Source organism: Pelophylax lessonae, assembly GCF_965119305.1.
Source record: "Pelophylax lessonae genome assembly, chromosome: 4".
Classification (NCBI taxonomy): domain Eukaryota; kingdom Metazoa; phylum Chordata; class Amphibia; order Anura; family Ranidae; genus Pelophylax; species Pelophylax lessonae.
Window position 1 is genome coordinate 117,820,105 of NC_138771.1, and position 21,445 is coordinate 117,841,549.

Below are 21,445 nucleotides of genomic sequence, written 5' to 3' on the forward strand. Positions count from 1 at the left end.
TTTAGGCAGGTATGAAAAACTGTTTTAAATTAAGAATGCTTTCAGAAATAGAAGTATTAATAGTTTGTGTTTATCAGTAAAAGTAAATGAACAGGAGAGCAATCCAAATCAATTCAATATATGGTGTGACCACCCTTTTGCCTTCAAAACTGCATACATTTTTCTAGGTACACTAGAAGTGTGGGGGGTTGCAAGTGTGGGGCTGCATATCTGCAAATGGAGTTAGCCAGGATCAATGGTGTACGCAATGCTCAGAAATACAGGGAGATACATATCCATCATACCATACCATCAGGGAGGCATGTGATTGGCATGTGATTGGCCCCAACGTTATTCTGCAGCGGGAAATTAATCCTAAACATACAGCCAATGTCATTAACTACTATCTTTAGTGTAAAGAAGAACAAAGAGTCCTGGAAGTGATGGTTTGGAACCCACAGAGGCTGATCTCAATATCATTAATTCTGGGATTACATGAAGCGACAGAAGGATGAGGCAGCCCACATCTACAGAAGATCTGTGGTTAGATCTCAAAGATGTTTGTAACAACCTACCCGCCAAGTTCCTTTAAAAACTGTATGCAAGTGTACCTAGAAGAATTGCTGAATTGATGCTATTATGAAGACAAAGGGTGATCACACCAAGTACTGCATATATATACCTATATATATATATATATATATATATATATATATATATATATATATAAATATATATATATATATATATATATATATATATATATGTGACTTACCAGGTATTGTTTGAAAAAACCACCAATGAAACTTGTTTGGAAATTCAGATCTTCAAAAGAAAAATATTTTAACTTTAATAATAATAAATGAAAATTAGATAGCACATAGATAATTAGAAGGAACACAAATAAAGAAATAAGTCTAAGAAATTAGCCTAAGCCTAAGTGCAGTCAAAATAAAAAACACAAAAATGTACCACATCTAGTAGAATGTGTCCCTAAATTGAGACTTCTTCTGTTACTTATATCCTCCTCCATCAATAAGCACCCCCCCCCACCATCACCACCACCACCACCACCTCCACCATACCCTTCCAATACAGAGGGAGGTAATAGAACTATGGGAGCTGTCACAGGCTTTCATCAGGCGGCAGGCTTCTGCAAGCATGCACACTGGAATCAGGAAATTGCCTGTGAACTCGGCATAATGATCTAATACATAATACAAAGTGATCTAATACAAACGTACAAGCTAAGACTTAACCCTTGGGTGATTCAGTGGCTATGCAGTTGGCTAAAGAATAGATACCAGAGAGTGGTTGTAAATGGGGTTCACTCAGAACAGAGACCAATCACTAGTGGTGTACCACAAGGCTCTGTACTAGGTCCTGTTCCATTTAGTCTTTATGTAGGTGATATAACTAAAGGTTTGTTTTGCAAGGTATGTATTTTTTAAGGTGATACAAAGGTGTGTAATAATGTTCATATCCCCGGAGGTGTCTGTAACATGATTTGGCATTGCTGGAAGATTGGTCAAAGCAGTGGAAATTGCAGTTCAATGCTTCTAAATGTAAAATAATGAACCTAGGGAAAAGAATCCCTTGAGAGAGTACAACATTGGGGGTTCAGTGTTGGCCAGCACTACAGAAGAAAAAGATTTGGGGGTACTTTTTCAGATGATTGCAAAATAAGCAGGCAGTGAGAAAAGCAAATAGAATTCTAGGATGTATCCCTAGAGGGACCACCAGCAGGGGGAAGGAGGTCCTGATTCTAGAATATAGATCTTTAGTGAGACCTCATTTAGAATACTGCGTCCAGTTCTGGAAACCTCACTTACTGAAAGATATTTATCTTTGATCTATTGATAAATTAGAATGAGTGCAGAGATGGGTAACCAAAATGGTGAAAGGTTTGGGGCAAAAAAACATATTGAGAGCAACTTCAGGAACTTAATATGTACAGTCTGGAGGAAAGAAGGGAAAGGGGAGACATGAAACCTTTAAACACATCAGGGAGGTGAATAAGGTTCAGGAGGCCTCAAACTAACTGGAGGAAAGTTCAAAACGTATCTTAGAAAGTATTATTTTACTGAAAGGGTAGTTGATGCTTGGAATAAACTACCAGCAGAGGTATTGAGCCAGTCAACAGTAAATGGCTTCAAACATGCTTGGGACAAACATATATAGTCAGACAATAAAGTTATCGAAAAAAAAAGCACAACAAAAAAACAAATAAACAAAAAATGGGCAGACACGATGGACTAATCTGTCTTTTTCTGCTGTCACTTTTCTATGTATAACGGATCAACCAGCACCCCGACTGGGTACCTCCATTGATGGATGCTCCTAGTGCTTCCTGAGGGCTCCAAGCACTCCACCAGACACCTTAACTGCCTCAGACCCCATGAACTGCCGCAGCTTGGTTAGGATCTCGCCATCTCCTACCCACCCTGGACCTATGACAAGGCTCTAGGTTTCCGTGGGTGAACCTCTCTTTCCCCAGAGAGGGCAGCAGGAACAAGCTCTACACAAGCTCTTACAAGAGCTTAGTGATTATCCAAGGGAGTATGGAAGACCATAGCAATCCCTTTGTAGCATATTCCCCCAATAAGAGACAGGACTCTTGATTGAGGGTGAACTAACTCAACTCTATTGAATAAGAAACAGACTTATATACAGTTTTCACCCACAAGGTTACCGCCAAGGTGGACCTTGTTGAGGACTGGACGTGACATTCACAATCCAATAGAAACAGGGTTTTACACTCAGTCATTCCCATACAGTGTACACAAACATATACCATGTGGGACAATCCCCCCTCCCCCTTAGCATCCAATCCACATACATATATACATCCCATAATAAGTTTGTCTTAAGGCAGACAGACAGAACAATGTGAGGTCATTAACATTTAACAATGAGACAGAGGCAATCCACATTCCCTTCCAATACACAAACAATAGGGAAAACCTGTCTGACATTGAAAGATAAGTAATACACACATTATTTAGGAATTACAGATTTCATGTCAATGGGAATAAATCTTCATATTTCAATATGGAGATATTGCTGCCAAATATGACTGTCCCATCTGAAGCAATTCAAACCATTAATTATCTGTTTTTCACTTCCAGTGACGGTGAATACTGTCACACTATGTTTCTATGATATTCAAACAGAGGATGCTGCCAAGAAAGGCTTTGACTCATAAGAAGATACCATTCCAGGTGGCCTGATGCACTGTTGGAGAGTGGTGAGCTGTATTAACATACTTTCATGACAGTACTCAATAGGATATTGTCTCTCTTCTACCATGCACACAGTGCAGTACATATCACACTGTCTTCTCAGCCTACCTAACATCCCATTAGTCCGTACGTGCCCTATCCGAAGCTTTCCTTCAACTCTCATAGCCTGGGAACCAAGGACGGGGATCAACAATCATACTGACTGGCTACTGTGCATACAGTCCACATGATGTGTCTTTATAGAAGATGGGACTGAACAGAGAGTCAATATTATGAACTTGTTATTTCTTATAACTACTATTTGGGATATTCCCCACAATCCCTATATCCCCATCTGCTACGAATGGAAGTATATGTGTATGTATGCATGATGTGAGCAGCTGCTAGGCCTGCATTTGACAACATTGTTAGTTTAAACTATTGGTGTGGTGGAGGTTTATTCAGATGAATGGTTTATAAAAGTAATTAAAAAAGCTTTGTATTTTTGTACTTTAACCGACTGATCCTCTCATTAAGGCTGCCTTGTGGATCTTTAATTCTCTGCAATTTCATCAAGAGTGCTCAACTATGCCCGCCCTTTCTGCCCAGCTGCTTTAATCATAGAAGCCATTAATATAGCTTCATTGAATGAAACAGGATCTATGAGTGGAGGGGGGCAGACCTTTAAATTATCTGCTCATCTTCTTATTATAGATCCCATTTCATTCATAAAAACTGTAGTACTTCTATGAATTGAGGATATTGGTGGAAAGGGAGAGCATAGTTGGGCACCCTTGATGAAAGCTCCTTAGTTATATTAACCCCTGCCACACTGGAAGAATATGGCAGCAGAAGGGGGGAGGGCATTGGTGGAGGAGGATTTCAGCTAACAGAAGAGTCATCAGCACAAGGGACACATCCAATTGACTGTAATAAATGTCCCTTGTGCTGATCTGTGTGTGTGTGTGTGTGTGTGTGTGTGTCTTTTTTATTGCATCAGACAGATGATAAATGAAAGAACAATAACAAATGGATTTCATCAATCATTATAGTTTGATGTTAATGAATGAATTATGCAAATGCAAGTCTAAAAAGTCTAATTTATCTCATTTTTTTTGCAAATTGCACATTTTATTTACTACAATAACTGCATGTGGTCTTGTCCTGCTTGTGGAGATTCACACAGTTTATGAATGCAGAAAATGATATTCATGAATGTTATTATTCTCCATGGATCAGACAAGTATGTGGATAAATATAAGGGAAAGAACGTTTGCTATGAAAGTTGTGAGTTGATAATAATTGTAATATGTGAAGTGATCAGATAACCCACATTTTAATCCTGTGCTTCTATTTTCAGTCAGCAATATTGCTTCTTCTACATTTTAACCAATTACCATTTTCCACATACTGGAAAGGAGAGGGACAGAAGGAAAAGGAAAGAAGGTTGAAAGCACCATAGCACCATTTTTATTTAGGTAATTAACTTTATTTTACCCATCATCTCGAAAAACTTTAGGAAATATGCAGGATAGAGTACTAAGAGGCGTAATGGAAAACATATAAATGTTGACTGTATGACCCATACTATGAAGCACTGTAAAAAAAAAGAGACATATATTTCATTTGATACATATTTAAATATGCTAAATAATGTTCATCACAACAATCATTTCCTGAAAGTGTACTTAGATTGTTTAAAGTGTATTTATAGACATTGTTCTTTTAGTTTTTTGCATGGAGTAGGGGAGGATTGAAATCCCTGTCATTTTTTACTGATATCTGCCTCCCTCCTGGGTAAATTCACTCTCTCTCTTGCTTTGGTGACCATTGTCACTGGGACAAAAAAAAATATAAGAAAGCCAAAATTGATGAGTTGTAACCAAAAAAAAAAAGAGTTGAGGTTAAATCTTCCAACAGGGATCCTTATTCTGATGGCAACTGTCTGAGAGAGGATTGTTCCTCATTGTGTAGAAATTTTCTCTCATTCCTTGTTGTATATAAATAAATAATAAACTAAAAGGGGTTTTAACTCTTCCCCAATATATCCAAAAGCTAAATTATGTTACAGAAACACTTCTTTGCATATGTGAGGGTACCTGCAAAATGTGCACTGCTAGTGGGACTTGAGAAACTGCACATATGAAAAATGGACTCCTGTTTCTACAGAAGTCATTAAAATTACCTATGGGCATTTAAATATATCCTGAAAAACGTTAACTTAAAATTTAGTGGTGATAGTCATGTGTGTTACCACCTATATTGATTGTTGGTGTTTATTAGAGAAAAAAAAGCATTATACCCAATGAGACTGACATACGTCCATGACTAACAGAATCTGTGCAGGGCAAAGTGAGACTTTTATATATACAACTATGCTCAAAGTGTAAAAAACGATCACTCCAAAGTGGTGCTGTGATTTCACCTTAGACCAACATATGTCTATCACACAGAGAGACAGAACCTGATGTCACCTTTGATTTACATGCAGTCTGATTGTTTTTAATATATGTGAGTGGCTTTTTACTTGTTAAATATATTTTAGTCTATTGGGTTACTGTATCCTTAAGGCCATGCTGCCATAGTCCTTTTGAAGAACCGGAAGCGCCCTTTGACCTCACTTTACTGAGTGACACCACATAACCTGGGCGATTGTTGTGGAACTCTGAGGGGGGGGTCACACTCTCCTGTCTCCCCCCCCCCTAGTCTGTTACCGATCCTTCACCACATAACCGTCTCACTAGCTGCTGCTGCCCCAGAAGAAATGGGTGTGTAACCAAGAACGGCGAATCCGGGTGCACACACGATTCCTTCATCAAAGCACCAAGGTTACAAACACTTTAAGCACCAAGCTTTCCCTGGAGGAAGCAGCCAGGCAAAGTGCCATCTTTCTCGCCTTGGAAGCTGAGGGGAAGACTCTGATATGAAGCACGCCAGGATTCTCCGTACCTGCATGGTTGTGTTTGGGAAGGTTTCTCCCAACAGCGCATTTGGCTTTTCCATTCATTTGGGAAGCCAACACATTCTGGTAAGCTACTATGTTTTATATTGCTGGTGATGTACATGGAGAATATGGGGAAGCTGGCTCTCTTATGCATGCTTTCATCTGTGTTTTTTTTTTTGTTGAATATGCTCTTCTGGGACATTTGATTTGAACACATTCCTAATTTCCATTATTTTATTTTTTTCACTTTACTTTTGAACTTTTATGGACTTTTATTTGATGAATTGGAATTTATCGTCACATTAATTTGTGTTACACTTCTATCATCATTTTGTGATAGCGCTGCAGTATGTATATTTTGATTGTATTGGGTTATTGTACAATTGGAGGATATGTTTGCTTTTTTCACATGATAATTTTCATTTAGTATTCCTGGGGAGATACTTGGTGACATTCAATACCCAAATGGCTGGATATTCACAAAAGTGTTTTATGCTACCATGAGAGTGGGAGGCTTTGCGATTTGGTAAGTTTACACCTGCTGGGGAGAGGTATAACCATTGCACGTGAGGTGGTGTGTGATTGTTAATTATCTCAATGGGAAAAGATTTCAACACTTTATTTTGTACAACTTTGGTGGACCTTATTTTATGGACTTATTTTATAGACTTTTTTGTTCTTATGGATTAAAACCTATAATAAGGTTAAATCACACAGCCACGTTGGAGTAATAATTGTTTACACTTTGGGCATTGTTGTTTGTATATTTATATGGTGGCAGACTATTTTTGCACAATTCATATATATATACAATTAAAGAGTGCAATCACACATAAATGTGCTCCCAGTGCTAGATCACCTTTATGTGTGATTGCACTCTTTAATTGTATATATATATATATATATATATATATATATATATATATATGAATTATTGCCACAGACAATATATGCTAGTAGGCTGCAATATATTAAATTGTGTTCTTTGGTTTAGGTATATTTTTAAAAAACACTATGTGTATACAGCATTTTTATCCTATACTTTAAATTAGAGGAAGAAGAAAACCCACCTGTCAGTATAAGGGCAGTTTTTGCAATAAGTCGATGAAAATCCACAGCGGCATCAAAGGGAATGTACTGATTTAAAAAGGTCTCTCTCAGAAAAGTGATGAGATTACGACACATAGTGAGCAAAATGTATGCAAACATAAAAGAGATACTTGCAGCTGACCCTCTGGAAACAATGATACCTGGCAAAGTCACTTCAGCAATACCAATGTGTTGTGACTCAAAAGAATAATCTGCATACAATATAAAAAATACTTTTTATTAATTCATAGTGCAAAAGAAAGTAAAACAATGCATGTGTTATTTATTCATTCATGCACAATAGTTTATCAAGGCAATTTTTATCATGCAACAAAAGGACATTTAATTTATATTTGTCTATTTAGTTCAGGTTCTTATATAGACTGCAGCTATGTCTTTCAAAGAAAGGATAGAGGGTTCTGTAATTTGCCAGATAGATTTTATAAAGTATCGTGAATATCTTGAACAGATAAACAAATTATTAGAAAATAATTTACCATTAGTACATCATTCAGAGAACATGCTTTTAAATTCTATTTTTATTTATTTAAAGAGGTATAAGAAAATAATGCCAAATTAAGTAATATAGTGTACTTTCTTGAAAGATATACCAAGGAAAGGTATACAAGAGGTGAACTTGATTATAAGGACAATAAAAAAAATATCAATTTTTTTTCACAATAGATCTTTATTAAGTAAAAATAAAAGTATCAATGTTATCTCAATATCAAAAGGGGAAGTTAAAGGATATTTCTGTATTATATAGCAAGAAACAGATTGCCTAGACAAAGAGAAGGCTGAAAAAAGGGGGAGACTTCCTCCTTAGTCCATCAAAGGGGAGGTAAGGTCGGGGGACAACTGTGTTGTGTATTGTGACATTTTGTCTAATTCTTTTAAAAACTATATTACATCAATAAAGGCTATTTTGTTAATTTTATATGTGTGTAGATTTATACCTGACACTAATTAACCCCCCCATATTGTCCCCCGACCTTACCTCCCCTTTGAGGGGCTAAGGAGGGAGTCTCCCCCTTTTTTCAATGTTATCTCAATAATATTTTAAGTAAAAAAATTTGAATGGGTGAGTACTAGGCAATTAACCTGCCTTAAGGAGTTCAAGTCTCATATGAATTAAGAAAAATAATTTCCATAGCATTACAATCGGTTAAGAAAAAAGGTAGGCAAGCGGGATAAGGAATAGGACAAACAAGATAGATTGAACAGGATAAAAAAAAAAAATAGAAAAAAGAGGGGATCATCCATAATGACTCTCTGTGTCAAAGTTCTGTTCACTTTACAGTAAAAATGATTTGAATTTGGGTGAGTTTTGAAAGAAATCTACGCTGCCTACGTTTTATTGATGAAATCAGGGGCATCATCCTCATTGATCAACTGTTTCATCCTAAGGATACAATCCGTGTCCTACATGCAATCTGCTACATCTCCAACAGTTCATTCAGGGTATTTATTATGATCTTGTATTATTATAAAGGATCTGTTTTGATTTACAGTCATTGCATTTTTTATTGTTGACAGTGGTTCTCTTCTAATTACATTACTTACGGTAAGCTCTTTCTATAAACAGTCCGGCAGAAATTCCATAGAATATTACTACGCAAACAATGTGTCGGCGGTAATTTTCAATAAATCGCTTAAATTCCTGCATTTTCTGATATAGTTTGCTTTTTTGGTATTTTTCTTTTTTGGCCTCTGTATACAGACGTTTTTCTTCCAGTGTATTGCCAGAACTGGTTGAGAAAGGAATAAAGAAATAGATCTAGATCCAAAAAGTGCTAACTTGAATAACAGGTTCATCTATTTTATAGTTACCTTACTGTACAGTACATTTGCAGTAGTGTAAAACTGCTAAACTAAAATTAGTTAACACTTTAAAATTACATGGAGGTTAGTATGAATGTCTCCAAAAACATGGTCTGATCTTACATCACTATAATCGAGGAAACACAATTTGACTAAACTAATAAAGACACAAATTGCTGCACTCTTTTTTATATCTGTAATGAATTTGATGTTCTGAGTCTGACTTCATTCTTGAAGAGGTGCATTAATTCTTGTGTTAAATACCTGGCAGAACCTCCTTTACTGGCAGCAATTTCTACTGTTTCCCAAAGCGGTTCATTTACTAGTTAGGAAGAATTATACCACAAAACTTTATGAGTTTTTATTGTAAAAAGATTTCCACAGATAATGAGGTTATGCAACAGCATCCTAATGGATAACTGAACCCAAAAACAAAAATGTAATATATTGCAGCTAATGAGGCCTTTGACATGGTTGCTGTCTTAATTGTCTTTTATGAAGCTAAGAACATTTCAGCAAAAACTGAAAATGCCTGTTGATCTTGCAGAATGTTTGTCACTTTCTGTGAGCTGAATTGCAGTATAGAACAATGTTAACTTCCTTTTTTAAACTCCTAATCCCCTACCCCCCATGTAAGTAAGATAAACAAAGGAATAGGTGGCAACCATAGATCCAGCAGAGCACAGAGTATACTGTATCTGCCCAAAAACAAGAATTATGTTATTCACAAAACCACCAACTAAACTTTGGTAAGCAAAAAAAAAAAAAAAACATGAATAAAAGCAAAAACAAAACAAATGCAGCCACCACATATATGGGCTGGTAAATGTAAGATATTACACTTATTGGTATTTTGTTTAGGCACTCTTTAAATTACCTGAGGTCTGGACTTTGATGTTGCCTCTCCAGAATAAACACAATCTTTAGTTTAAGACATATTGGGTTGATTTACTAAAGGCAAATATTATGTTGATTTTGTAGGGGATATTAAACCTTGCAAGGGAATTTGTCTTAGAGCTTACTGAATGAGGTGAAGCTCTGCTGACTTTCATCATCTAATCATGTACAACAAAAAGTACTGTTTTTTTTTTTTTTTAATCATCTTGATTTTGTTTGGGTATTCTTTGCAATGCAAAGCTTCACCACATTCACTAAGATCTGGGGCAGATTTTCTTGCAAAGTGCAACTTCCCATTTAAAGTGAACAGCATATTTACCTTTAATAATGTACCCCCTATGTCTCAGGTCTCCATCCTGCTGCATCACCCATTTTTTTTAAGCTTTAGGTGATGAACAGCGTTCTCTACAGAGAACTTTGTATTAGTTCCCTTTATGGAAATTGTATGTTTATACCCTTATGTAACAAAGCAGTCCCAAATTGTTCCCTTTACTGGGGCTTTTTTTCCCCCCTGCAAAAATAATATTACACATTTGTTATAAAGCGTTTGTTTTTATTTCACTCTACAAAATATTATCCCAGAAGCACATGGTACATCTATAAGTTTTCCTTTGAAATCTGAGATGTGTAGTAGTTTGTTTTTTGGGTAGAAATGGTTATCTATATGAAGTCTCTGAGGACTTGCCCTTTCTTACATTCTGCCATTTTAACAAGCTGAAATGATTTCTGCAAGTTCTTTTCTGCAGTTACTTCCATTAGCATTGTACCTCCTTTAGCACTATGGCACTTGCAGGGTGGACAGTCCCAGTGACAGAAAATGGACTGGTGGACACTTACAACTTTAGAAATGCCTTGTAGAATTTTTTCCAGCTCTATACCTCCCTACAATTCCTATTTTTAGGTCCTGTTCTTTGGATCCTAACAATCTGTTTTTGCAAATACTTAACTCTTTAATTCACATATAACAAAATCCTTGACCTGACTGTTGCACTTAATAAGGCAGCACTCACATAGAAGCAAGTAGCTGGACTCTCTAAGTTGCAGTGATTGAGGTCATATATGATGCTTCCTCAAGCCTGGAGTATCAAAAGAGTCACTTCAGTTCTAATACTGCATATGGCAGCTCATAGAGTCTATATACTTTGCTGCTATTTGAATGTTGCCTTAATAGGATGCAACAGTCAAGGTTTTATTAACGTATATGTGAAGCATATGTGAACCTTGTAAAATAATCCATTCAGTTTATAATAGAAATGAAATGCAAATTATTTGTGCATAGATATGAAAAATATATATATATATATATACAGTATCTCACAAATGTGAGTACACCCCACATTTTTGTAAATATTTTATTATATCTTTTCATGTGACACCACTGAAGAAATTACACTTTGCTACAAATTAAAGTAGTGAGTGTACAGCTTGTATAACAGTGTAAATTTGCTGTCCCCTCAAGATAACTCAACACACAGCCATTAATGTCTAAACCACTGGCAACAAAAGTGAGTACACCCCTATGTGAAAATGTCCAAATTGGGCCCAATTAGGCATTTTCCCTCCCCGGTGTCATGTGATTCGTTAGTGTTACAAGGTCTCAGATGTGAATGGGGAGCAGGTGTGTTAAATTTGGCGTTATCGCTCTCACAATCTCATACTGGTCACTGGAAGTTCAACATGGCACCTCATGGCACAGAACTCTCTGAGGATCTGAAACAAGTATTGTTGCTCTACATAAAGAGGACCTAGGCTATAAGAAGATTGTCAAGACCCTGGAATTGAGCTTCAGCACAGTGGCCAAGACCATACAGAGGTTTAACAGGACAGGTTCCACTCAGGAAAGGCCTCAGCATGGTCGACCAAAGAAGTTGAGTGCACATGCTCAGTGTCATATCCAGAGGTTTTCTTTAGGAAATAGAGGCATGAGTGCTGCCAACATTCCTGCAGAGGTTTAAGGGGTGGGGGGGGTCAGCCGGTCAGTGCTCAGACTATATGCCGCACACCTCGTCAAATTGGTCTGCATGGCTGTCATCCCAGAAGGAAGCCTCTTCAAAAGATGATGCACAAGAAAGCCCGCAAACAGTTTGCTATAGACAAGCAGACTAAGGACATGGATTACTAGAACCATGTCCTGTGGTCTGATGAGACAAGATAAACCTATTTGGTTCAGATGGTGTCAAGCGTGTATGGCGGCAACCAGGTGAGGAGTACAAAGACAAGTGCGTCTTGCCTACAGTCAAGTATGGTGGTGGGAGTGTCATGGTCTGGGGCTGCATTAGTGCTGCCGACATTGGGGATCTACAGTTCATTAAGGGGACCACAAATGCCAACATGTACTGTGACATACTGAAGCAGAGCATGATCCCCTCTGTTCAGAGACTGGGCCACAGGGCAGTATTTCAACATGATAACGACCTTGAACACACCTCAAAGACGACCACTGCCTTGCCAAAGAAGCTGAGGGTAAAGGGGATGGACTGGCCAAGCATGTCTCCAGACCTAAAACCTATTGAGTATATGTGGGGCATCCTCAAAAGGAAGGTGGAGGAGTGAAAGATCTCTAACATCTACCAGCTCTCTTATGTCGTCATGGAGGAGTGGAAGAGGACTCCAGTGGCAACCTGTGAAGCTCTGGTGAGCTCCATGCCCAAGATGGTTAAGGCAGAGCTAGAAAATAATGGTAGCCACACAAAATATTGACACTTTGGACCCAATGTGGATGTTTTCACTTAGGGGTGTACTCACATTTGTTGCCAGACATTAATGACTGTGTGTTTAGTTATTTTGAGGGGACAGCACATTTACACTGTTATAAAAGCTGTACACTCACTACTTTACATTGTAGCAAAGTGTAATTTCTTCAGTGTTGTCACATGAAAAGATATAATAAAATATTGACAAAAATGTGAGGGGTGTACTCACTTTTTTGAGATGCCGTATATATATATATATAAATATATATATGTATGTATATACTGGGGGGGGGGCATGTCAGCACAAGACTGATCATTGGAGGAGAGCAGGCTGAGTTTCCAGCACAGCTAGAAAACTGACCATGCTGTGCATGCCAATTGTGTTCAGTTTTTATTAGGAAAGCACAGTTATTGGCAGGAACACCAGGGATTTCAAACAAAGGAAGCAATACAAAGAGGGCTGGATACTTTTTAAAACAAGACACATAACAGGAACATGAAATATTGGGTTTACATATTCTTTAAGCTGGATAAAGCTTGTATACTTAGAAATGTGAATAAAAGAGTCATTTATCTGCAACAAAAGTCTCTGTGCTGACCCTTTTAGATGTCTTTTATGGGGCAAAGCATATACAATCCAAAAATCATTCTATCTAATTGATATCATTATCTTGAAGGTTTACATACTTATTCTATCAAGGACCTTTAGTTTTAAAAACATTTATTCAAGAAGGTTTTGTCAATACAAAATGGTATTTGTGGTATTTTTATTTTTTTTAGATAGGACAGTCTTATTATTATGATCTATCTGTTATTATGACTTGGATAAAGTTCAGATCACTTTTTAGGAGCCATGCATACAGCTACTTCCAAAACACTGTGCAAATTAGCTTTCATGTTTATATGAATGCACCTGCATTTTGCAAAGTTAGATGTTGGAAGCACCTGATAACTGTTTTCCATTTTTTTAAGTGGACCTTACATGAAAATGCTAGGTTTATCCTATCTTGTGGACATGTTTCCCTGTCTTTCTCAAAAAAGTAAGTACATGAATAAATATTAGCAGAAAAAAAGTAAAATAAAATGTGCACCTTACACCTGGATTACACAGAGTTTACCTAGACAAGAATCATAGTGCTGGGACCTTTCCTGAGATGTTGGAAAAGTTGTTGATCCCAAACCACACACAAAGACTCTCCTGCACAGTGCTAGATATATTTGGCCTATTGAAGTCATGCTTACCTAGAGAAAGTGTCCAGAAGGCAGGATGTAAGGCAATGCTTACTTACTTACGTTTTTTCTGCTAATGCAGTTTTTTCCTTTTAACTGATTTTTTAGACCTCATTTACCTGGGCATACCTAAGGAAATGCCTGTGAGAAGGCCATGTTTACCTACATGGGGATGCACAGGTGTTTTGTACAACTCATTCATATCAATTCAGATGCAATGACTTCACGGACACAGCCACTGCTCCCAATTTAAAACCTGTGTAGGTGAAGGTATGTGCAGGTTCCTAAACGCACATTCTCTACATTCAGAAACCCACACTACTGTCAAATTGGGAGCAATGGCTGTGTCCGCACAATGGCTATGTCCTAATTGATATGAATATGACTGTCTGAACAGGGATGCACGGAACACTTATGCATCCCTGTGTAGGCAAACACGGCCCTCACACAGCATATACTTAAGTATGCCTATGCGAAAGAGGTCTTAAATGTAGGGTTGAGGATCTACAAGATAAGCAGGCCTTGCATTTTGAGGCCACTGCTGCAGCTGCTGATCTGAGACTAATGAATAAATGAGTCTTTGATTCATTAGTTCCTCCTCGTTCCCTTTTCCTCCATTGTAAGGGGAAGGGGCAGCCTCACAATGTAAACACTACACTGTTTACATTTGTGATTGCGGTGATTTTCCATTTTAGTGATCACATGGCACAGAACTCCCCAAATTGTATCCAACACCGCCATCCATACGGCAAAGTGGTGGATTCAATCCAAGGAGCTCTGTGCCATATTCACAGATGGTGGTAGGCATTTTTTTTTTAAAACAAACTTTATGTCAATATATTTTCATTTAAAGAAAGAAGAGGAACTCTTGTCTGATAAACCACTGATAAACATTGTCTGAAATATCAAATACATATAATGTGGAAAATCATACATACTGTTTTGCACGTTCTGTAACACTAGATACTCTTCTGCTCATTTGTTTGAAGACATCTGACCCATCCATACCTGCATAGCAAACATTTGCCAGATGGGGTGTCAAAAATAAGAAACAAAATCTAAAACATATAACTGACCTTGTATTTACAACAGTAAAACTAGGAAGTTACTTGCATAATTACGCTTTCAGTTCTGTATAAAATAAAAAAAATACTCAGAGGGTACAAAATATACCCAACGTCATGAAATTTAAATTTCTAACACAATTTCATTCTTCAGGTTCACTGAAGCATGACTAACTTCCTTATATTTATCTATCAGCTTCCTGGCTTGGCTATTTTTTTTTTTTTTTTGGGGGGGGGGGGGGATCATTCCTTTACATGTATTTTCCTTTAATTTTCTACTTCATCTGATGAAGTCACGTGGGTGTGGTGCCACGCATCGGGACAGAGCGATAGGCATACTAGAAATGTTTGCGGGTTACGAGTTTGCGGATTGTGGATTATGTATCTGCTGTCATGTTTTGAAATGTGAGTGTTTTTAGCTACTTTGTATCTTAATAAGTTGCCAGGCAGTCTTATAATATTGGGAGCTTTCTTTCCTTCTCCATATTATAACCTTACAGAGGATACATTTGGAAAGCCAGTTAGACTATGTAAGACGCGACACCCATCTATCTCCATCATATTTTTTCATCAGCTGTGTTTACATCGGGAAGCAGCGGGAAGATTTAAAGGGTAAGATATCAGATTAGGCTGTAACCTAACCTTACAGCCGTAAGGTGAGAGGCTAGTGCACTTGGAGGTGTCACATTTGTTTTTGGATCCTTTAAACACCAACCTTTTTCTCAATCTTGGGTGAAGGGATCTCAGCACCGTTTGGACATTGCGTTCATTTTCTTTCTCTTTTATATGGACTCAGTTTGTGGATTGTTAATAATTTAGTCACTTTGTTATTTGTATGTTTATCATCTAATTGTTGAGACCATTATCTATTTCAGCACATGCACCTTTATCATTTGTGTACCTATCAGAGATGTATAGTAACTAAGTAGAACTACTTCACTACTGTACTTAAGTACCGAAAGGCGGTATCTGTACTTTCCTAGAGTAGAGTTTTTTTCTCCTACTTCCACTTTTACTTCACTACATTTTTTCAATGATTTCAATACTTCTACTTTGATATTTTTTTGTTGTGCTGCATAGTTACTCGTTACAATTATAAAAATTACCACTTCCAGAACAGTAGATGGCAGGTTTCATGAAGCTCAAAACATGTATATTATCAGCGCATACCAAAATAAATGCTATTGTATGTATAAATAAAAGCTGCATTTGAAATAATAAAAAACAATATGATGTTCAAACTTTTGACTTCTTTCTTTAATAACTACATAACACAGTACTTGTACTTTTACTTTCAGTACTTGAGTAGCAATTTTTTTTCAAAACTACTGGTGCTTTTACTTTCGGGACTTGAGTAGCAAAATTTAAAAAAAAACTACTTGCAATACTTAAGTACAAAAAATGTTGAATACTTTATTACTTCTACTCAAGTCACTTTTTGATCGAGCACTTCCACTTCTACTCAAGTCAATTTTTGATCGAACACTTGTACTTTTACTCAAGTATGGGTTTTCGAGTACTTTATACAACTCTGGTACCTATTGACACATTTCTATCTTCAATACCTTATTGCTATTTGCACATGGTTATTTTACTGTTATGCATCAATTTTAGCACATGCACCTTTACTAACATTTTTATATGTCCATCTATATACCTGTGGATATTTGGTAGCACAGCACCACAACCTTTTATTAAATCAATCATAGGTTTTGTCTCTTATATACACACAACCACGTAACTCATATCTCAAACCTAATCATGGAAGATGGAACATATAAAATTGTTTTATCTACAACCCAGAATGTCTAATTAAACTATTTCTAAGCTTTCTCTTTACCACTTTCCTAAACCTTTACCAACTTTTTTTACCATTTTCCTAATCATACCTTTTTATTTGGTCCCTTTCCCTCTCCATTAATGTCCTTATCCTTTTTTCCTTAACATCTTCTAGAAGCATTCCTCTCCTATTAGATAGTTTTCACTCTCATTCAAACATACAATCAAATAAATCTGTTTGGACACTGCAACACTCCCCTGCTATTTCCACCTCTTCTCTGTTCTTCACATTCACGTTATTCCAAAAAGGTAATCTATCTCTCTATCATTGCTTAATTTGATGATCTTTGACTTTGGATGATCTTTGGCCTGGGTTCCTCCCAAATCCGTCTGATTGCAAATATAGTACATTATATACTATGTGTAGGTGAAGCCTGTGGCACGAGTCTCCTGGTTTCTAATATGCCAGGACAAGGTAATCTAGTGCCCAGGTTGAAGATGGCAAATGCCCCCCCCCCCAAATGTATGAGTATTATGTGCGAGCAAAAATACCCTCCTCAAAAAAAATTCAAGCACTAATCTGCAAACAAGCAAAAACTCTCTTTGCAAGCCGAAATTGTCCCTAAACAAAAATTCCTCCTCTAACCCAACAAAATCTTTGCCCCCCCATCACTCTCCCAGCTCTAATCCTCTCCCTCCCTAAATCTCCTCTCCTAGCACACAATCCCCTTTTCTAGCACAACCCCCCCCAATCTTCTCTGCTAGCCCATATTCTCTCCTACAAATCATCACCCCCCCCCCCAGTACAAATCCTCTTCCCTTCAAGTTTTGCCTCCCAATCTTGCACCACTGCCACCCCCCAAATTCTTCCTCCCAGCACAAATCTTCTCTCCCTCAATCCCCCCTTCTTGAAAATTACCCCCCCCTAACCTTCCTTCTAGCACTAATCATCTTCTCCTCTCTACTCAATCCCCCCTCCTAACTCCAATACTCTCATCCCCAGCAGATGTGCTCATTTTGACATGCCAGAGCTGAGGAGGAGCCTAGGGGAAGCTGACTTAACAGTTTTAACAGTTAGACCTCAGAAATAGATGTCGGCTGCTGCAGGGTTATGGAATCGCCACAGTGCAGTGTTACCCACCCCCAACCCACAGTCTTTGCTGGAAGAAGATGGGGCCGGGTAATCAATCAATGCACAGTGGTAATCCAGCAGTCCCAATCCAGGAGAGCTGCGGTGGCAGGAGGGAGGAGCTGAAAGGGAGCAAGAGCACAACCTGCACCTCCTCCTGGCTCTTTACTCCTTTCCAGATTTGGCTTGTCTCCTTCAGAGCTAAGATAACAGCAGTAGTGAAGCTTCTGTCACTACTCCTGTCAGCTTGTACATAGAAGCTCTCCACACACTCATTGTCAGGAAAGGAATCACCATTCAGCAGCAATAGATCGCCGGATGCAGAGCAGGTGTGTCACCACGCCCATCTCCCCAGCCCTGGCCCTATATAAGACGCTCTTCCGGTGTGCTCAGTGCTGGTTTATAGTCAGCTCCTGTACCCGTGACCTGTCCGTTTACCTGTGTTCCTGTTTTGACCCGGCTTGCTTCTTTGACCTGTCTGCATCTTCTCCCTTGATCGACCTTGGCTTGCCTGACCACTCTTTGCTCTGACACCCCTGCTGGATCTCCTGTGTACCGACCTTGGCTTGGATCTCACGGACTCTCTCTTGTCTTGCCCCTTTGCTACCTTCCACTTGGCTCATTACTTCCGGACTGATTAACTGTGTATGACCCTCGGCCTGGCATTAACCTTGTGTCTTTTTCCACTGAGCACCTTTAGATCTCCTGGAAGCGGTCCTGGGTGTCCATACCATACCATCCATCCATCCGGATTTCACCAGCATCCAGTGCTCCTTGGGACGTGTCATCTCCTGTCTCACCTCCAGGGGTGATCCGCACCGAGCTGCAAGGGAAGCCCTCTCAGCACTTCGGCCTCAACCAAGGTACCTGACACTCATCTTACTACTGCACCCAGGGCAGCCCCCTCTCCTACCCACGCCTTGTCCCAGCCCTGAATGTGTCTTGGATATTCCAACAATGAGATCTTCCTGCCACAGTTTCAATACGAACTCAAGTCGGAGATCTCACCAAAGGATTTTACAAAAGATATAGCAATTTAACAAGTGGATGAAGGTTACATTCACATGGGTGGATAGTTTACTGTGTTAAGAAGTGGCTAAACACTGCCTCTGGAAGCAGCTGCACCCTATGCTTTGGCCACATACAAGCTGGCTGATTAGCTGTGGGCAGTTTATGTATGGTCAGAAACTCAGGAGAAACGCTGTCCCCGAAAGCACAATGTTTGTATCCAAGGATTCTGTTCACATTTAATCACTCAGATGACCAGTTACATGTAAACAGTAGTGATGCTGGCTATTGATTAGACATGTGCATGATGAAAAAAATATTTTTGTTTAGATTCGTTAATCAAGTTATTTTGTTTTGTTAAATTTGATTGAATCGTTCAATTCATATTTGGGATTCACATTCAGAAATCATATTCGGAGTTTGGAATGTCTTTTTAAAATTTTCTTCGAATTTACTGATTTTTTCGATTCTAAACATTTGAAACAATAGATTTCAAAACAGTTGAATCAAATTGTTTTTTTTTTTTTTTCAATTTGAATAGGACAAAGTGAACAAACAAAAGAAAAATCTTCTTTAAATGATTACAATGACTCTTTAAATCATTTTTGACTTAACAAAAACAGCATTATTTTGAAAAGTTACTGAAATAACACACACAGTCTTTGATTTCAGAAATATGTTTACAATTCGAATTCAAATGAAATTTGATGTAAAATTCAATTCAAATTTCAATTCGAATTTCAGAATTAGTAATTTGGAGCATTCAGTAAACTTCATTTATACTGTAATTCGGGTATTTGGACATATCCGAATAATGAAACATTAGTCTGGATATTTATTCGGACTGAAACAAACCACACATGTCTACTATTGATTAGCATGCATGCAGTGTTCAGACCGCCAGGAAGAATATACCGATTCACTGCATTTTACTTCTGGTTGGGCATACACCTTAACTTGTAGTTAGAAACATGTGCCAAAGTTTACTCTAAAAATGAATTGGAGGTGGGGTGATGCCAATGATCACACCCATGAGAACAGTAATACATTGCATGCATGTTCTATTTTTGTAAAACATGATTGTAGCCTAACTCTCAAACCTATAATAAAAAAAGAAAATTTTCAGGAAGAAAAATAACTTCCTTATTATGCTTTCAAAAAGATTCCTACTATAGAATACATGTAAGCATACATTTAATGTTAATTTGTATCCAATTATGAAAAAAAAAAACTAAAAATTTGTGAAATCCAGTGTCCTAATTAACACATTAGTCTTTTATTCCGTTTAGGATTTCAAGCTATGAGATATTTTTATAAGATTATATATTTCAAGCCTGAAGCTCCACATTCCTACCAAGGTAATCCCTATGTTATGCTTCAAACGAAACATAGCGAAGAATAAAGTGGGCGTTTTTGGTTATGTGTTCAGTGTGTTTAATTAGAAGCTGAAACAACAGCAATTAAAAAAAAAAAGTCGATGAAGTATCTGAAGCAGAACATTTCTGTTCAAACTGCATATGTAGTAACATTCTCTGTGATGGATTTACTACACGTTAGCCTGTTCATTTCTTTTTTTTACTTCTGGTTGGGCGTACACCTTAACTTGTAGTTAGAAACATGTGCCAAAGTTTACTCTAAAAATGAATTGAAGGTGGGGGGGGGGATGCCAATGATCACACCCATGAGAACAGTAATACATTGCATGCATTTTTGTAAAACATGATTGTAGAAATATATCACACCTTTGAACTGCAGCTTGGAAAAATGTGATTCCTTGTCATGATCTCTGAGCAGATAATGAAAATCTTCCCACGTCAGTTCTGTTTTGTTTTCAAACCCTGCTTCTTTGAACATAACTTCTATAACTTGATCAGCTTGATCTTTAGAAATGCATTCATTCGAGATTTCAATGAACGATCTGAAATAATGAGCATAATTAAAGAGCAAAGAATGTTTCAATTCTTTTCTTTTACTTGGTTCTGCTTTTCTGCTTAGCTCTCTAATTCTACCTCACAGAATTATTTCCATATGAATTATTAGTACCAGGCGGCAGGATGTTATATAACATTAACAGCTGTTTTGGTTCCTGCTAGAGAAATGCAAAGCAACATTGTAGATACAATAAATGTATAAAAAAAGCCACCCCTTCAAATACTACATTTAAAGTGATTGTAAAGTCTCATTTTTTTGTTGTTTTTTTTTTATAAATAGCAAACTCGTTATACTTACCTCCTCTGTGCATTTGGTTTTGCACAGAGCAGCCTGCATCCTCCTCTTCTCAGGTTCCTTTTGGTTCTCCTCTCCCCTCTCTCCTGTTGAGTGCCCCCACAGAAAGCATCTTGCTATGGGGGCACCCGAGCTGAATCACGGCTCCGTGTGTCTATTCAGGCATGGAGCTGTGATTCGGTCCTGCCCCTCTCTCTCTCTCCTGATTGGCTAACTTTGATAGACAGCTGCGAGAGCCAATGTCAGTGTCTCAGTCAATCAGGAGGAAGAATCCCGGATGGCTGAGGGACTCATGGATATCGCTGGACAGAGATGGGGCTCAGGTAAGTATTCGAGGGTTCTGGGGAGGCTGCTACCCAAAGAAG

The 21,445-nt window shown here is 37.9% G+C and overlaps 1 protein-coding gene across 1 annotated transcript in view; it reads right to left on the reverse strand.

Moving 5' to 3' along the window:
* The window catches only part of LOC309553340 (dual oxidase 1-like), a 165,126-nt gene that overhangs the window by 40,340 nt on the left and 103,341 nt on the right, over positions 1 to 21,445 (reverse strand). Inside the window, exons 21-26 of the mRNA XM_082254407.1 lie at positions 20,597 to 20,772; positions 14,813 to 14,882; positions 8,797 to 8,981; positions 7,215 to 7,445; positions 4,698 to 4,797; positions 755 to 804 (exon numbers count right to left, since the gene is read on the reverse strand). Of these exons, the coding sequence (XP_082110533.1) occupies positions 755 to 804; positions 4,698 to 4,797; positions 7,215 to 7,445; positions 8,797 to 8,981; positions 14,813 to 14,882; positions 20,597 to 20,772 (812 nt within the window). The remainder of the gene's footprint in view (positions 1 to 754; positions 805 to 4,697; positions 4,798 to 7,214; positions 7,446 to 8,796; positions 8,982 to 14,812; positions 14,883 to 20,596; positions 20,773 to 21,445) is intronic.